General features: G+C 39.5%; 1 protein-coding gene across 10 annotated transcripts in view; it reads right to left on the bottom strand.

Moving 5' to 3' along the window:
* Positions 1-3,740: 3,740 nt before the first annotated feature.
* Positions 3,741-14,145, bottom strand: part of ITCH (itchy E3 ubiquitin protein ligase) — a 139,087-nt gene continuing 128,682 nt past the window's right edge. For all 10 annotated transcript variants that reach the window (XM_031656670.1, XM_031656669.1, XM_003904827.4 and 7 more), the window contains 2 exons: positions 10,670-10,742; positions 3,741-7,469 (listed from right to left, as the gene is read on the bottom strand). In XM_031656670.1, the coding sequence (XP_031512530.1) occupies positions 7,370-7,469; positions 10,670-10,742 (173 nt within the window). In that variant the 3' untranslated portion in view covers positions 3,741-7,369. The remainder of the gene's footprint in view (positions 7,470-10,669; positions 10,743-14,145) is intronic.

Below are 14,145 nucleotides of genomic sequence, written 5' to 3'. Positions count from 1 at the left end.
ACCACCTTAACCAGATCAAAGTTAGTATTACTGGAAAGGGGACATATTGATGCCTTGTGCCCCGATAAAAATACGTTGAGGGCAAATTACCTCCAAGTCATTTTCCACAAAAACGCAAAGCCTTAAACCATGAGAAAACTTCACTAAACCCAGTGTGAGGGATGTTCTACAAGACACCTGTACTCCCCGCAAAATCTCAAAAAGTCATGAAAGCAAGGAATGAATGCGGAACTGTCACAGATTAGAAGAGTAAAGAGAAAGCAAAATAACATTGGTGGGAAAATTGGTGAAATATGAGTAAGGGCTGTAGTTTAGTGTTATTTTACCAGTGTTAATTTATTATTTCTGGTAATTCTACTAGCATGGTTATGTGGGATCATAACATTGGAGAAAGCTGGGTGAAGACTGTGCAGGAACTCTTACCATTTTTGCAACAGCTCTGTAAATGTAAACTTATTTCAAAATAAATTTTTAAAAGGACTGGATCCAAAGGAATTTCTATTGAATGCTGGAAACATTAGGAAAGCATTTAGCAAGGGGAAAAAGTGCTGCAGAGACTGGACCCTAAAACATCCTGGAAGACAAGCCCTGGAAGAATCACCACCTTCTTGCCCATGGAGAGCCAGACTGAGAGGAATGAAAGGATTTTAAAAGATTACAATCCCAGAAGCAAAAAAGAGAATGGCCAATAGTTCATATGATGGGAGTCAAAATGAGAATGGAGGAGGAGCTGGAATAGGACCAAGAATGTCCCGGAGTGGCAGGCTTACAAGCTTTAAGAGCTTTGGCCGGGCGCGGTGGCTCACGCCTGTAATCCCAGCACTTTGGGAGGCCGAGGCGGGCGGATCACGAGGTCGGAGTTCGAGACCAGCCTGGCCAACATAGTGAAATCCCGTCTCTACTAAAAATACACAAAAAATTAGCTGGGCATGGTGGTGTGTGCCTGTAATCCCAGCTACTCGGGAGGCTGAGGCAGGAGAATTGCGTGAACCCAGGAGGCGGAGGCTGCAGTGAGCTGAGATTGCGCCACTGCGATCTGCCTGGGCGACAGAATGAGACTATCTCAAAAAAAAAAAAAAAAAGAAAAAGAAAAAAAAAGTTTTATACTGTGGTAATGGTGAAACCACTGTAAGATTTTAGGTAGAGGAGGCATGAGACAGGACTTCCACAGATAATCCTGAGGTAGCACGGAAGATATACTGGAGCAGGGAGGATGGAAAAATGAAGACAGGATGCCCTTATGGTCAGCCAGATTAGGAAGGAAGCATGTGGGCTGTGGCAATGTTGTAAACTCTGAGAGAAGGGATTTTAAAAAGTTTTGGGGCCGGGCGTGGTGGCTCACGCCTGTAATTCCAGCACTTTGGGAGGCCAAGGTGGGTAGATCACGAGGTCAGGAGATCAAGACCACGGTGAAACCGCATCTCTACTAAATACAAAAAATTAGCCCAGGGTGGTGGTGGGCGCCTGTAATCATACCTACTAACGAGGCTAAGGCAGAATTACTTGAACCTGGGAGGCGGAGGTTGCAGTGAGCTGAGATTGTGCCACTGCACTCCAGCCTGGGCAACAGAGCGAGACTCCACCTCAAAAAAAAAAAAAAAGTTTTGGGAATAGGATTTGGAGACAAATTAAATGGAATGGCAAAATTGGTCATATTAGATTCCCAGTGTTGTGGTAAGTAGCAGCACAACAAAATGGTAAAGTATGCATGCTTTATAGAGTCAAACCATCCTGGATTCCAATCTGTACTCTTTCTACTTAATAGTTGTAGACATGATTGAATCATCTTGAGCCTCTATTTTCTTGTAAAACAGATATAATCATACTCAATAACAGGAAGACTAAGTGACACTGCACATAGCGTATCTACCAGTGTCCTGCACATAGTGATAAATGTTGACAGTTGTTTTGGTATTAAGTGAATATGGGTGTGGTATTGGTTGCTATGATATGGAAGACAAATAGAAGAACAGGTCTGAATTAGAAGAAAAATCAAAGGAGGGCTGTTTTTAGTGATCTTTCAAGTATGACTACAAATTCTCAAGGTCCCTCCCTGTGGGGTGCTTTGAGGAAATCCTCTTGTCTATAGCCACTCTTTGCTTATTAACAGACTCCTGTGCATAAGGGATCAACAGTGTCCTTCTGGGGTTTATGTTTAAGGCCCTCTTTTCCTTGCCAACCATGAAGATTCCCCTGGCTCCTCACTCCAGATATCCTGATCACAAAGGAGTCCTACAAATATGAAAGAATCGACAACTGAAATGGGCTGGGAGAGACAGCAGCTCCTGTACTGGAGTTACATAATGTGAGACAGACACTTAAAAAGTCCAGAGAACAGCCAGTCAGTCACAGCTGAGTCCCAGTTTGATGCTTTGTAGGGTTCTGGATGAGAGCCAATGGTCAGTAAGAACAATTACTTAATGACGATTGACCCTTACTTAGTGGGGCATATTTTCCCCTATTCTAAGCCACAATGAAACTAGGGCATTCTAGCAGCTTCCATTGGACAGAATAAACAGGATAGGGTCTACTAACTACTCAGGACCTGGGAGGGGCCTGCAGTTTTTGTCCTCTAGTCCATGTAAGCTCAGCCGTATTAAAAAATTCCTCTTCCCTTAGTCTGTCTCCACTGGTTCTGTTTTAAATGAGAGCATAATCACCTGAGTTTCCTAATAAGAAAAAGGTCTACTGAAGCTGGTAACCAGGTCAGCTTGTTGCGAACAGTCTTGGTAACAGTCTTGACAGTTAGCTAGTTGGTGATTCTCTACTCAGCACTCATGCGTGTGGTCGTGGTCTTTTAGTTGTCTCAGAAAAGCAATTCATATGGAGGCCTTCGTGTTGGTTGATGGCCCCTGCAGATATCTTCATCTTCAACATGGGCATCAAATCCAATCTCATCTGCACAGCTCTTTCTAGTTTTTTCTACCCATATTGTGGCAGGCCAGATCTCAATAACGCAGGCCTCCATGACAACTGTTTCAACACTGAGTGGTTAAGTTAAATATTAAAAGCTGAGTCAGGGCCCTTATACAAAGGCTGGAATGTAACAAAAGCCCACCAAGGGTTTTGCCCAGGCCTTTTCTGGGCCTTAAAGCATGACAAGGTAACAAAGGAATTTTTAACAGGACCCATTTAGGATTAAACAAATTTTATTGGGCGTCTGAAGGGACTTATTGAGGGTCTGAAAGCCTCCACAAACAAGTTTACTGGGGGGTCTGAAGGAACTCCCCAAACCTCCATGATTTAGCAGGAGACAAGATAAGGGTAATCACCCCAGAACCTGGACCCATTTAGATTAAGTAAATGTACTTGAGGCTCCAGAGGAAGGTTTTTGGGACTCAGATCTTATTTACAGACTTAAAAAAGTGAATCACTTGTCTTTAGATGTCACACGTAGACATACAGCTTATAAGGTAAATAAGCTCTGGAAAACTCTGTAGTTTTGAGTTGGTCTTGGGATCATTTCCTGGCCTTCTCCCCATACTTGGATACAGAAATAAACTCCCTCTTTTCCCAGTTCATCTGCACCTCATTATTTGGCTACAAGAATAAGCAGTCCGACCCTCGATTTGGTCCGGGAACAATATCACAATCCAGACAGGCTGTAACCTGCCACTTAAAAGAGCAGAGAAAGCAGAAATCTATGTGACCTGGTCACATATAAGTCTTCTCAGAAGGTGGGGTCGGGGAGAGAGGAAAGAGACCCCTCCTTACCCAAGACTAACGGAAAGGCATGCAAATGAAGGACCAAAAAAGTTTAATTATGAACAGTCTTATATCTTGTAGGAAAACACAAGTGTAGCAACCACTGAAGGAACTTTATAAAAGCATTTAACTCCCTGTAATATTTGTAGCATTACCTGAGTATTAAAAGTAACAGATCAAGAAAACAAAAGTACTCTTAATACAGTAATATACAATCCTGTGCTGTCAATTCCCTGTTTTTAGTTAATAAAAGCAAATATACAAACAAAGTAAATAACTAAAAGAAAAACGAAAAAAGGAGGGGGGCTGGAGATACCAACAATACTAAATAGAAGTAGTTAACTCTAAAGGAGTTTAGAAAGATGAAGTTACATCCAAAACAGGGAAGGATATAAAAATAGAGGAAAAATTTAATTCCATGAGTCAACCCTGACAACATTTTGTATTATTAACCAGATAAGTAAAAAGTGGTAGAGTGGGCTTGACTGAAATAGCTCATTTAGGATGAGAACTTTGTGTATAGTTGAGTCAAGTTTCACTAAAATTTTTGATCACTGGTATGTCAATCTCTCGATGAAAAACCAGTACCTGAATATGTCTTTTTGTTTTTTTAAGAGACAGGGTCTCGCTATGTTGCCCAGGCTAGATTTGAACTCCTGGGATCCTCCCACCTCAGCCTCCCGAGCACAATACCTGAATTTTAAATAGAGTTATTGTAAGTCTTATGAAATGATGTTTTTCTGCACTCTGACATAAGATAATGAAAGACAGAGCAGGAATTCATTATTATGAGCTGCTTGATCAGTTTTAAACCACTCCATTTGATGAAACAAGTGAGGTCCTTCCCTCCTGACCAGGCTGTGGAATGCTGTCTTCCCCAACCCCCACCCCCTGCAAAAGAGCAGAAGAATAAGGCAATTGCTCATTTTACTTTGTTTTTATTTCAATGTAACATGCAGTAAAAAAAAAAAAAAAAAAAAAAAAAATTAACAGGATTTATTAGCATTTACAATGCTTACAAAGAAAAAGAATTCTAAAAGCAATTTAGTTCAGATTTAAGAAAAAGCTCTAAGTAAATACTTATAACAAATCTATTTCCATATGTTCAGTTTGGACCAAAATTTAAGATAGCATTTGGTAGATATTTATGTCTTCTGTCTATTTGCAATATTTTTATATAACCTCTGATTCTTGGGATATCCAGCCCCCATTTTCCTAACACAGCAGGGAAGACATATACATGTGGCCACTTAAATTAAAGGAAAAAATGGAGTAGGGAGATCCCAGGCTGCAAAAATATATACAAGCATTTACCTTTTCCAGAACTAAACACTTCTTCCATAAAAATATTAAATAGCCAAGCCCTATAGAACTAGGGCCAGGACTATTTCGAATATAACTATTCTGTATTTTAAAAATATAGGGCAGAAAGCCTTTTGGGTGATATTTATATATTTTCACACAATATTTCTAGGTCCCTAAATGAATCATGAAGCATTATATAGAACCAAAAAAATCTATTTTCTTACATTATCGCTTAATTTAATTTCATAAATCTCTAGTAAATATTGTAGGTAACTACATTTCAGTATGATAATTCACCTCAACAGGAAGTCTTTATAGAGGGCTTAATCTTCATTAGCCATATATTACCAAGTTCAGACTTATATAATGAATGGGCAGTTGGCAGACATTCGCTCTGTAAGACAAAGCAATAGCATTTTTTTTTCCCCTACTAACAAACAGGCAGAGTCCCTACTTTTAACAACCAGGGATTTTAGAAACCACACAGTATTTCCTGGGGTACATGAAATAAAAAAACCATAGAGCTGGGGAGAGCCTAGTCTCCCTATTTACACTGAGTTTCTTGATGAGGCAACCTTTTCACTCATGTAAGTCTCTGCTTTATGATGGCAGTGTCTTGGAGTACAGATAGACAAGTTTAAAAAAAATGTTTTTATTGTTGTTCCAGGATGTAAAAAGGAAGAACATTAGGGACAAAAAAGTGTTTTGTTTTTTGTTTTGTTTTGTTTTTCCCATATGGAACAGGGTTCTGCTGCTTGTTCTTGGTTTAATATTACTTGTTCATGCTATGCCTCTGAAATGTGGCAAAAGTCCCTGATATATGAGCTATGAGGCTGTCCTCAGGGTTCAGCTATGATAGGGACTCAGCTGGCTTAGGCTTTATTCCACTGCCAATGAAGTCAAATTTATAACAGCCATCTTGACAGTCAAAGCTAGGCCAAGTTAAAATAATTAATTCCAGAGAACTTCAAAGTGCATTAATCAGTTAATAATGGAGCAATCTAAACTTAAATAGTCATGAGAAAAAAAGGAAACCCTGTTAAAAATTTTAGGGGTGAAAAGAATATTGCAGATGAGGGGTATCAATCCAGTTCATGACAATGTAAAGAATGGAAATGACTACTCCAACATATGTCAGAGAAATGATAACTTTGAAGACTTTTAATTCACAGAGAATATATTCCTGTGGTTACTGGATGTTATCTTCCTTTCTTTTTAGCCAGTACCACAGCTTTCCCTCTCAAATGAAAATTTGATGTCAAAAGCTGTTTCACTGACCTCTATTTGGACTAGAAAACACTCTAGTCTTTCTAGTCTTAAACTCCTTAACAATTAAATATAAATGAAGTTGTTGGATTATGATAAAATTATAAAGCATCAATTATATGTAGAGGAACATATAAAAATCACCAGTGACATCCTTAGATGAATTCAGTTAAATTAATTCTAATTCTAGGTTAACTTTTTTTTCCTTTTATTTATTTATTTATTTCTCCCCCCACCCTTCCCCCAAAGAGACAGGGTCTCCCTATATTGCCCAGGCTGGTCTTGAACTCCTGGGCTAAAGGGATCCTCCTGCCTCGGCCTCCCAAAGTGCTAGGATTACAGGTATGAGCCACCATGCCCGGCCCTAGGTTAACTTCTTAAAACAATGAAGGAATCACAGTGTTAACATTGTAAAGTGTAGTATTTGCCAGGTAACTGAAACAATCAAACTTCCAAATGAAGTCATTTGTAGGCTGTGAAGAACTTTTCCCTGAATTCAAATTGACAAAACTACTTTGCAGAGATGCAAGAGTCTTGCATCACTTCCAGGAATGATGTATGGATTCATGCTCCAGAAAGGAAAAACAATAGTCAAGTCAGACTAAAATGAGAGGGAGAACAGAAGCCAGAATTTTGCTCACATCCCCAGAAGCTGGGCTAAGCTTCCACTTTTAACAAATGCCTCTTACCAAGACGTTAAATAGGCAGATCTTGTATATTGCAGTTACCAAAGGACTTCCCTGCATATCTGCTGAATCTCTAAGAGAAAAAAAACTACTCCCAAGTGAGACTTTTGACACATATACAGAATTGTTGTTAAAGGAACAAACTAGTGGAATAAGACAAGGCAGATTTCGTTGTTGTGTTAAAATCTCATATTAAGCAAGGTTTTGACTAGTCATTTGCAGACCTGATTTCTGGAAATGTTGAGTAGAAATCACTGGGAGATAAATCTAAATGAGAACATTAATTTACTTACACTCAGATAACTCTCTAAAGAGCGATAGTCCAATTTTACAAGATGTGCAACAGGCAGAGAAGGACAAACATTGAAAATAAGTTCTTGCCCATTCACGGTGCAAGTTCTCAGAAGTTACTCTTGTCCAAATCCTTCTGTTTCTTCTATGGCAAACAACAGCTTTTCCTTCAGTTGCTCATAGCTCTTGTATGGTGGAAGGTCCAGGCGATTAAAACTAAAAGCAAGAATTGTTAGTTTTAGAAAAGGAAATATGCAAAGAATCAAATGAGTAGTGTAGTATAACACTACTATAGAAGCACAAAATTATACTACCGTGCTTCAAAGGATACCATTAAGAAAGTGAAATAACCCAAAAATGGGAAAAAATATTTGTAAATTATATATCTGATAAAGGACTGGTATCCGAAATATATAAAAAACTTAAAACTCAACAACATTTTAAAATGGGCAAAGGATAGAGATTTCTCCAAAGACATACAAATGACCAATAAGCACATGAAAAAAATGCTCAACATCCTTAGGTAAATGCAAATAAAAACCACAATGAGATACCACTTCACACCTATTGGGATGGCTATTATTTAAAACAAACAAAAACAACAACAACAACAACAACAACAAAAAAAAACAGAAGAAAACAAGAGTTGAAAAGGATATGAGGATGTGGAGAAATTTGAGCCCCTCTACACTACTGGTAAGACTATAATGCAGTGTAGTCACTATGGAAAACAGTATGGTGAGATTCCCCCCAAAAATTAAAAATAGAATTATTACATGATCAAGGAATTCCACCTCTGGGTATATACCCAAAACAATCGAAAGCAGGGCCATGGATAGATATATCTATATTCTACCACAGTATACATATGTTTATAGCAGCATAAACAGCCAAAAGGTGGAAATAATCTAAATGTCCATGGACAGATGAATGTGTAAACAAAATGTAGTATATCCAGACTATCAAATATTATTCAGCATTAAAAAGGAGGAAATGCTGACACATGCTACAACATGGATGAAAATTACAGATACTATTCTAAGTGAAATAAGCCAGTCATGAAAGGACAAATAAGATATGATTCTACACTTAATTAAGTACTAAAGACAGTCAAAAATCATAGAAACAGTAGTAGAATGATGTTTGCCAGGACCTGGGGAAAGGGAGTCATGCGGAGTCATTGTTTAAAGCAGTGGTCTCCAACCTTTTTGGCACCAGGGAATGGTTTTGCGGAAGACAATTTTTCCATGGATGGGAGTGGGGAGGAGGGTGGTTTCAGGATGAAACTGTTCCACCTCAAGTCATTGATTCTCATAAGGAATGCGCAGTCTAGATCCCTTACATGCACAGTTCACAATAGAGTTATTCCTCCTATAAGAATCTAATGCCTCTGCTGATCTGACAAGTGGTGGAGCTCACCGGGTAATGCTCACTCACCCTTCGGTTACCTCCTGCTGTGCAGCCAGTTCCTAACAGGCTGGGGACCAGGAGTTGGGGACCCCTGCTTTAATAGGTACCATTTCAATTTTACAAGATTTGAAAAAAGTTTTAGGTCTAGTCCGATGGCCTGTAATCCCAGCACTTTGGGAGGCCAAGGCAGGAGTATTGCTTGAGCTCAGGAGGTTGAGACCAGCCTGAGCAACAAAGTGAGACTCTGTCTCTACAAAAAGTTTAAAAGTTGGCTAGGTGTGGTAGCACATGCCTGTCATCCCAGCTACTTGGGAGGCTAAGGTGGGAGGATAATTTGACCCTGGGAGGTGGAGGTTGCATGAGTGGAGATTAAGCTACTGCACTCCAGCCTGGGTGACAGAGTGAGACATGTCTCAACAAAAGAAACAATTTTTGGAGATAGGTGATGGTGATGACTGCATGATATGAATGTGCTTAATGCCACTGAACTGTACACACTTAAAAATGGTGGATTCTATGTTATGTATATTAAACACAACAATTTTAAAAAGGAATGAAATACTGTATATGCTAGACCACAGATGAACCTTGAAAACATGCTAAGTAAAAGAAGCTACACACAAAAGGTTGTATATTTGGCTGGGGGCAGTGGCTTATGCCTGTAATCCCAGCACTTTGGGAGGTCAAGGCGGGTGGATGACGAGGTCAGGAGTTCAAGACCAGCCTGGCAAATGTGGTGAAACCCTGTCTCTACTAAAAATACAAAAATTAAGCTATGCGTGGTGGTGCATGCCTATAGTCCCAGCTACTTGGGAGGCTGAGGCAGGAGAATTGCTTGCACCTGGGAGGCAGAGGTTGCAGTGAGCTGAGATCACGCCACTGCACTCCAGCCTGAGTGGCAGAGAGAGACTCTGTCTCAAAAAAAAAAAAAAAAAAAAGGAAAGTTATATATTTATTGTATGATTCATTTTATATAAAATGCCCAGAATAGGAAAATTCATAGAGACAGGAAGTAGATTAGAGGTTACCAAGGGCTACATAGGGGATAAAAGGGGAGTGACTGCTAATGGGTACATGGATTTTTGGGAGGGTGAAAAAAAATGTTTTGGAGCCTGTAATCCCAACACTTTGGGAGGCTGAGGTGGGTGGATCACCTGAGGTCAGGAGTTTGAGATTGGCCTGACCAACATGGTAAACCCCTGTCTCTACTAAAAATACAAAAATTAGCTGGACGTGGTGGCGGGTGGCCCAGCTGCTTGGGAGGCTGAGGCAAAAGAATTGCTTGAACCTGGGAGGCAGAGGTTGCAGTGAGCCGAGATCAAGCCACTGAACTCCAGCCTGGTCTACAAAGTGAGACCCCGTCTCAAACAACAACAACAACAAAACAAACCACTGAACTGAACTGCATAATTTAAGAAGGTGAGTTTTATAATATGTAAATTATATATCAATAAAATTGTTATTTGAACACTACATGTATGTATAAAACATATGTATAAAAACAAAAAGGAATAGACAATAAAACAGTAAAGAGGTCAGATATCCAGTAAGGACCATATGTGACCACTAAAATATATCCCACAAAGCAAGGTTCAAATATTGTTGACATTAGGTTGAATTCCAAAACATTAATATATTTGCCCTGAGATTAGGATTAGATTTAGTTTTCTATATTTTTAGAAATGTAATTAGATTTCAAATGAGAATATTTGTGGTCATGATGTTAGACGCAGGTCTCCTAACTTTGACTTCTTTTGCTGCCTTCAGAGAAAAATGAAAATAAATCCCACATTAAAAAAAAAATTCAGATGTAAAAAAAGGAATTGATTGCAAATAGTTGTAAGGAATCACACTGGGGTGAACAAAATGCTCTTAAACTGGATTGCTATGATGGCGGTGCTACTCTCTAAATCTACTAAGTATCATTTTTAATTTCTAGCTGGCTTTAAATAGCTACAGATAACTGGACAAAAGCTGTTTTCTCTATCCTTTTTGATTGTACTTACCAGGTATGACTTCTGGGTAGCCAATTTTCTTTCCCAACTTTTTCAATGCAGAATTTCTGTGGTCCATTGCTCCCTAAAACATAATGAAATCATAAACTTTGTTAGTATAGTGGATCTCAAACTGTGTTCCCCAATCCAATGTTCCCCAATCCAATAAGCATCAGCATCATGAGGGAACTTGTTAGAACCATAAATCCACAGGCCCCACACATCAGCTTACTAATTCAGAAACTCTGAGTTGGGTGTAGTGGCTCATGCCTGTAATCCCAGTACTTTGAGAGGCCAAGGCGGGTAGATCACTTGAGGTCAGGAGTTCAAGATCAGTCTGGCCAATATGGTGAATCCTGATCTCTACTAAAAATACAAAAACTAGCCAAGTGTGGTGGCATATGCCTGTAATCCCAGCTACTCAGGAGACTGAGGCAGGAGAATTGCTTGAATCTGCGCAGCAAGGATGCGGCTGAGTCGATTGCACCACTACACTCTCACCTGGGTGACAGAATGAGACCCTATCTCAAAAAAAACCCTCAAAAAACTCAAAACCAACCAATAAACAAAAAGAAACTCTAGGGGTGAGGCTCAGCAATATGTGCTTTAACAAGCTTCTGGGTGAGTCTGGTAAGTGTAAAAGTTTGACAACTAGTTTGTTAATATAAGCCCCAGAGGAGAAAAATGCAGTTTCATCTAGCATTCTTTAGCCAGAATAACACATTGTTATGATTAATAAAAGCTTACACAAGAACACTGAAAAAGCTTACTTTTAGTAGTTTGAAACACAATAAGGAAACTATAATAAAACTTGATTTAAATACAGAATTGACAAAACTTTGTGAAATGTAAACATCCTAGTGAATTCCATATTATTAATGCTAGAACTTACAGGTCCTGTAGGGCATACCCTTACAAAAACAGATACAAGTATAAACATAAAATTCTTGCCCCTCATTTACCTGCTGCTGGAGATAGCTGTGAATAGTGATCATAAAAACACTGGTTTTCTAAAAGATCATTACTTTTCCCTAGGAAGCATTTATTGTTGGTCTCAATGATTAGTAGTGCTACTAGATATTTTAATTAGAAGGGGGCAGGAACACTAACTGTTCTGCAATGTGTGACACTGTCAGACACAAAGAATTTTCTCATGTCCCACCTGACTAAACCGAGTATACTAAGTATACCTAATATAAATTGTTAGTGCTTTTGTATTTAATAACACTGAATTATTTTCACAAGTAGTTATGTAAAAAATCCAGTAATACAGGAAACATTATAAAAAAAGACAGTTATAAGTTAAAATTATTCTGTGGTGTTCAACACATAAAATTAACTCACTCTGCATGTTCTCTCTACTCTCTATATATATTTTTTGAGACCGAGTCTCACTCTGTCACCCAGGCTGGATGGCAGTGGCACAATTGGCTCAATGCAACCTCCGCCTCCTGGGTTCAAGCAATTCTCATGCCTTAGAGTAGCTGGGATTACAGATGTACACTACCACACCCAGCTAATTTTTTTATTTTTAGTATAGATGGGGTTTTGCCATGCTGGTCAGGCTGGTCTTGAACTCCTGACCTCAAGTGATCCACCCACCTTGGCCTCCCAAAGTGTTGAGATTACAGGCGTGAGCCATCATGCCCGGCCTCTACTCAGTATTTTATAGCAGAGTGCAGTGGGGCAATCTCAGCTCACCACAACCTCCGCCTCCCAGGTTCAAGCGATTCTCCTGCCTCAGCCTCCCGAGTAGCTGGGATTACAGGCATGCGCCACCATGCCCAGCTAATTTTTGTATTTTTAGTAGAGACAGGGTTTCTCCGTGGTCAGGCTGGTCTTGAACTCCCGACCTCCCAACACCCGTCTTGGCCTCCCAAAGTGCTGGGATTACAGGCATGAGTCACCGTGCCCAGCCTGAGCAAAGATTTTATAAAGAAGACCTGAAAAGCACAGGCAACAAAAACAAAAAATAGACAAATGGGGTTATATGAAACTAAAAAGCTTTGGCATAGCAAAGGAAACAATCAACAGAGTGTAGAGACAATCTGCAGAATGGGAGAAAGTATCCGCAAACTATTTATCCAACAAAGAATATCCAGAATATACAAGAACTCAACAGCAAAAAAGAAGAAAAACAATGCATTAAAACATGGGATACGAGCTAAACAGATCTCTCAAAATAACAATGTTAAATGTAACTAATCACCAGAGAGATGCAAATCAAAACCACAATGAAGGGTCATCACTCGTCAGTTAGAATGACTGTTATAGATTAAAAAATAACAAATGAGGCCGGGCGCGGTGGCTCAAGCCTGTAATCCCAGCACTTTGGGAGGCCGAGACGGGCGGATCACGAGGTCAGGAGATCGAGACCATCCTGGCTAACACAGTGAAACCCCGTCTCTACTAAAAAATACAAAAAAAAATTAGCCGGGCGTGGTGGCGGCGCCTGTAGTCCCAGCTACTCGGGAGGCTGAGGCAGGAGAATGGCGTAAACCCGGGAGGCGGAGCTTGCAGTGAGCCGAGATCGCGCCACTGCACTCCAGCCTGGGCGACAGAGCGAGACTCTGCCTCAAAAAAAAAAAAAAAAAACAAATGCTGGCAAGGATGTGGAAAAAGAGGAACTCTTATATATTGTTGGAGGGGATGTAAATTCTTCTTCTTATTATTATTATTAACTTTTTGAGACAGAGTACTGCTCCATCACCCAGGCTACAGTGCAACCTCTGCTTCCCAGGTAGCTGGGATTGCAGGCGCGTACCACCACTCTCAGCAAAAAAAAAAAAAAAAAAAAAAAATTCTTTTTTTTTAGTAGAGACAGGGTTTCACTATGTTGGCCAGGCAGGTCTCAAACTCCTGGCCTTAACAGGTCTACCCATCTCAGACTCCCAACAACCATATGATCCAGCAATCCCACTATGGGGTATTCTCTAAAGAAAAGGAAATCAGTATGTCAAAGAGACATCTGCACTCCCATGTCTACTGCAGCACCATTCACAAGCCAAGATAGGGAATCAACTTACGTGTCCATCATCAGGTAAATGGATAAAGAAAATGTAATGTGGTATATAAACAAACTGGAATACTATTCAGCCATTTAAAAGAGCAAAATTCTGTCATTTATGACAACATAGATGAACATGGAGGACATTGTAAGTGACATAAGCCAAGCACAAAAAGATAAAGAGTATATGCTCTCACTCATGTGAAAGCTAAAAAAGCCAATCTCATAGAAGTACAAAGTAGAACGGTGATTACTACGGAAGGGTGGCAGGAAGGAGGGGAGAATCAAAGGTTGGTTAATAGATACACAAGTACAGATCGGCAGGAAGAATAAGTTCTGGTGTTCTACAGCACTATACAATGACTATAATCAACAACAATTTATTGCGTGTGTGTATGTGTATATATATGTGTGTGTGTATATAAAAATATATAAATAAATAAATATATATATATATATATATATTTTTTTTTTGCATTTT

The sequence above is a fragment of the Papio anubis genome, chromosome 16 (genome assembly GCF_008728515.1).
Source record: "Papio anubis isolate 15944 chromosome 16, Panubis1.0, whole genome shotgun sequence".
Lineage (NCBI taxonomy): Eukaryota > Metazoa > Chordata > Mammalia > Primates > Cercopithecidae > Papio > Papio anubis.
The sequence above is the reverse complement of the archived record's forward strand: the minus strand, read 5'-3'. Positions and strand labels throughout refer to the sequence as shown.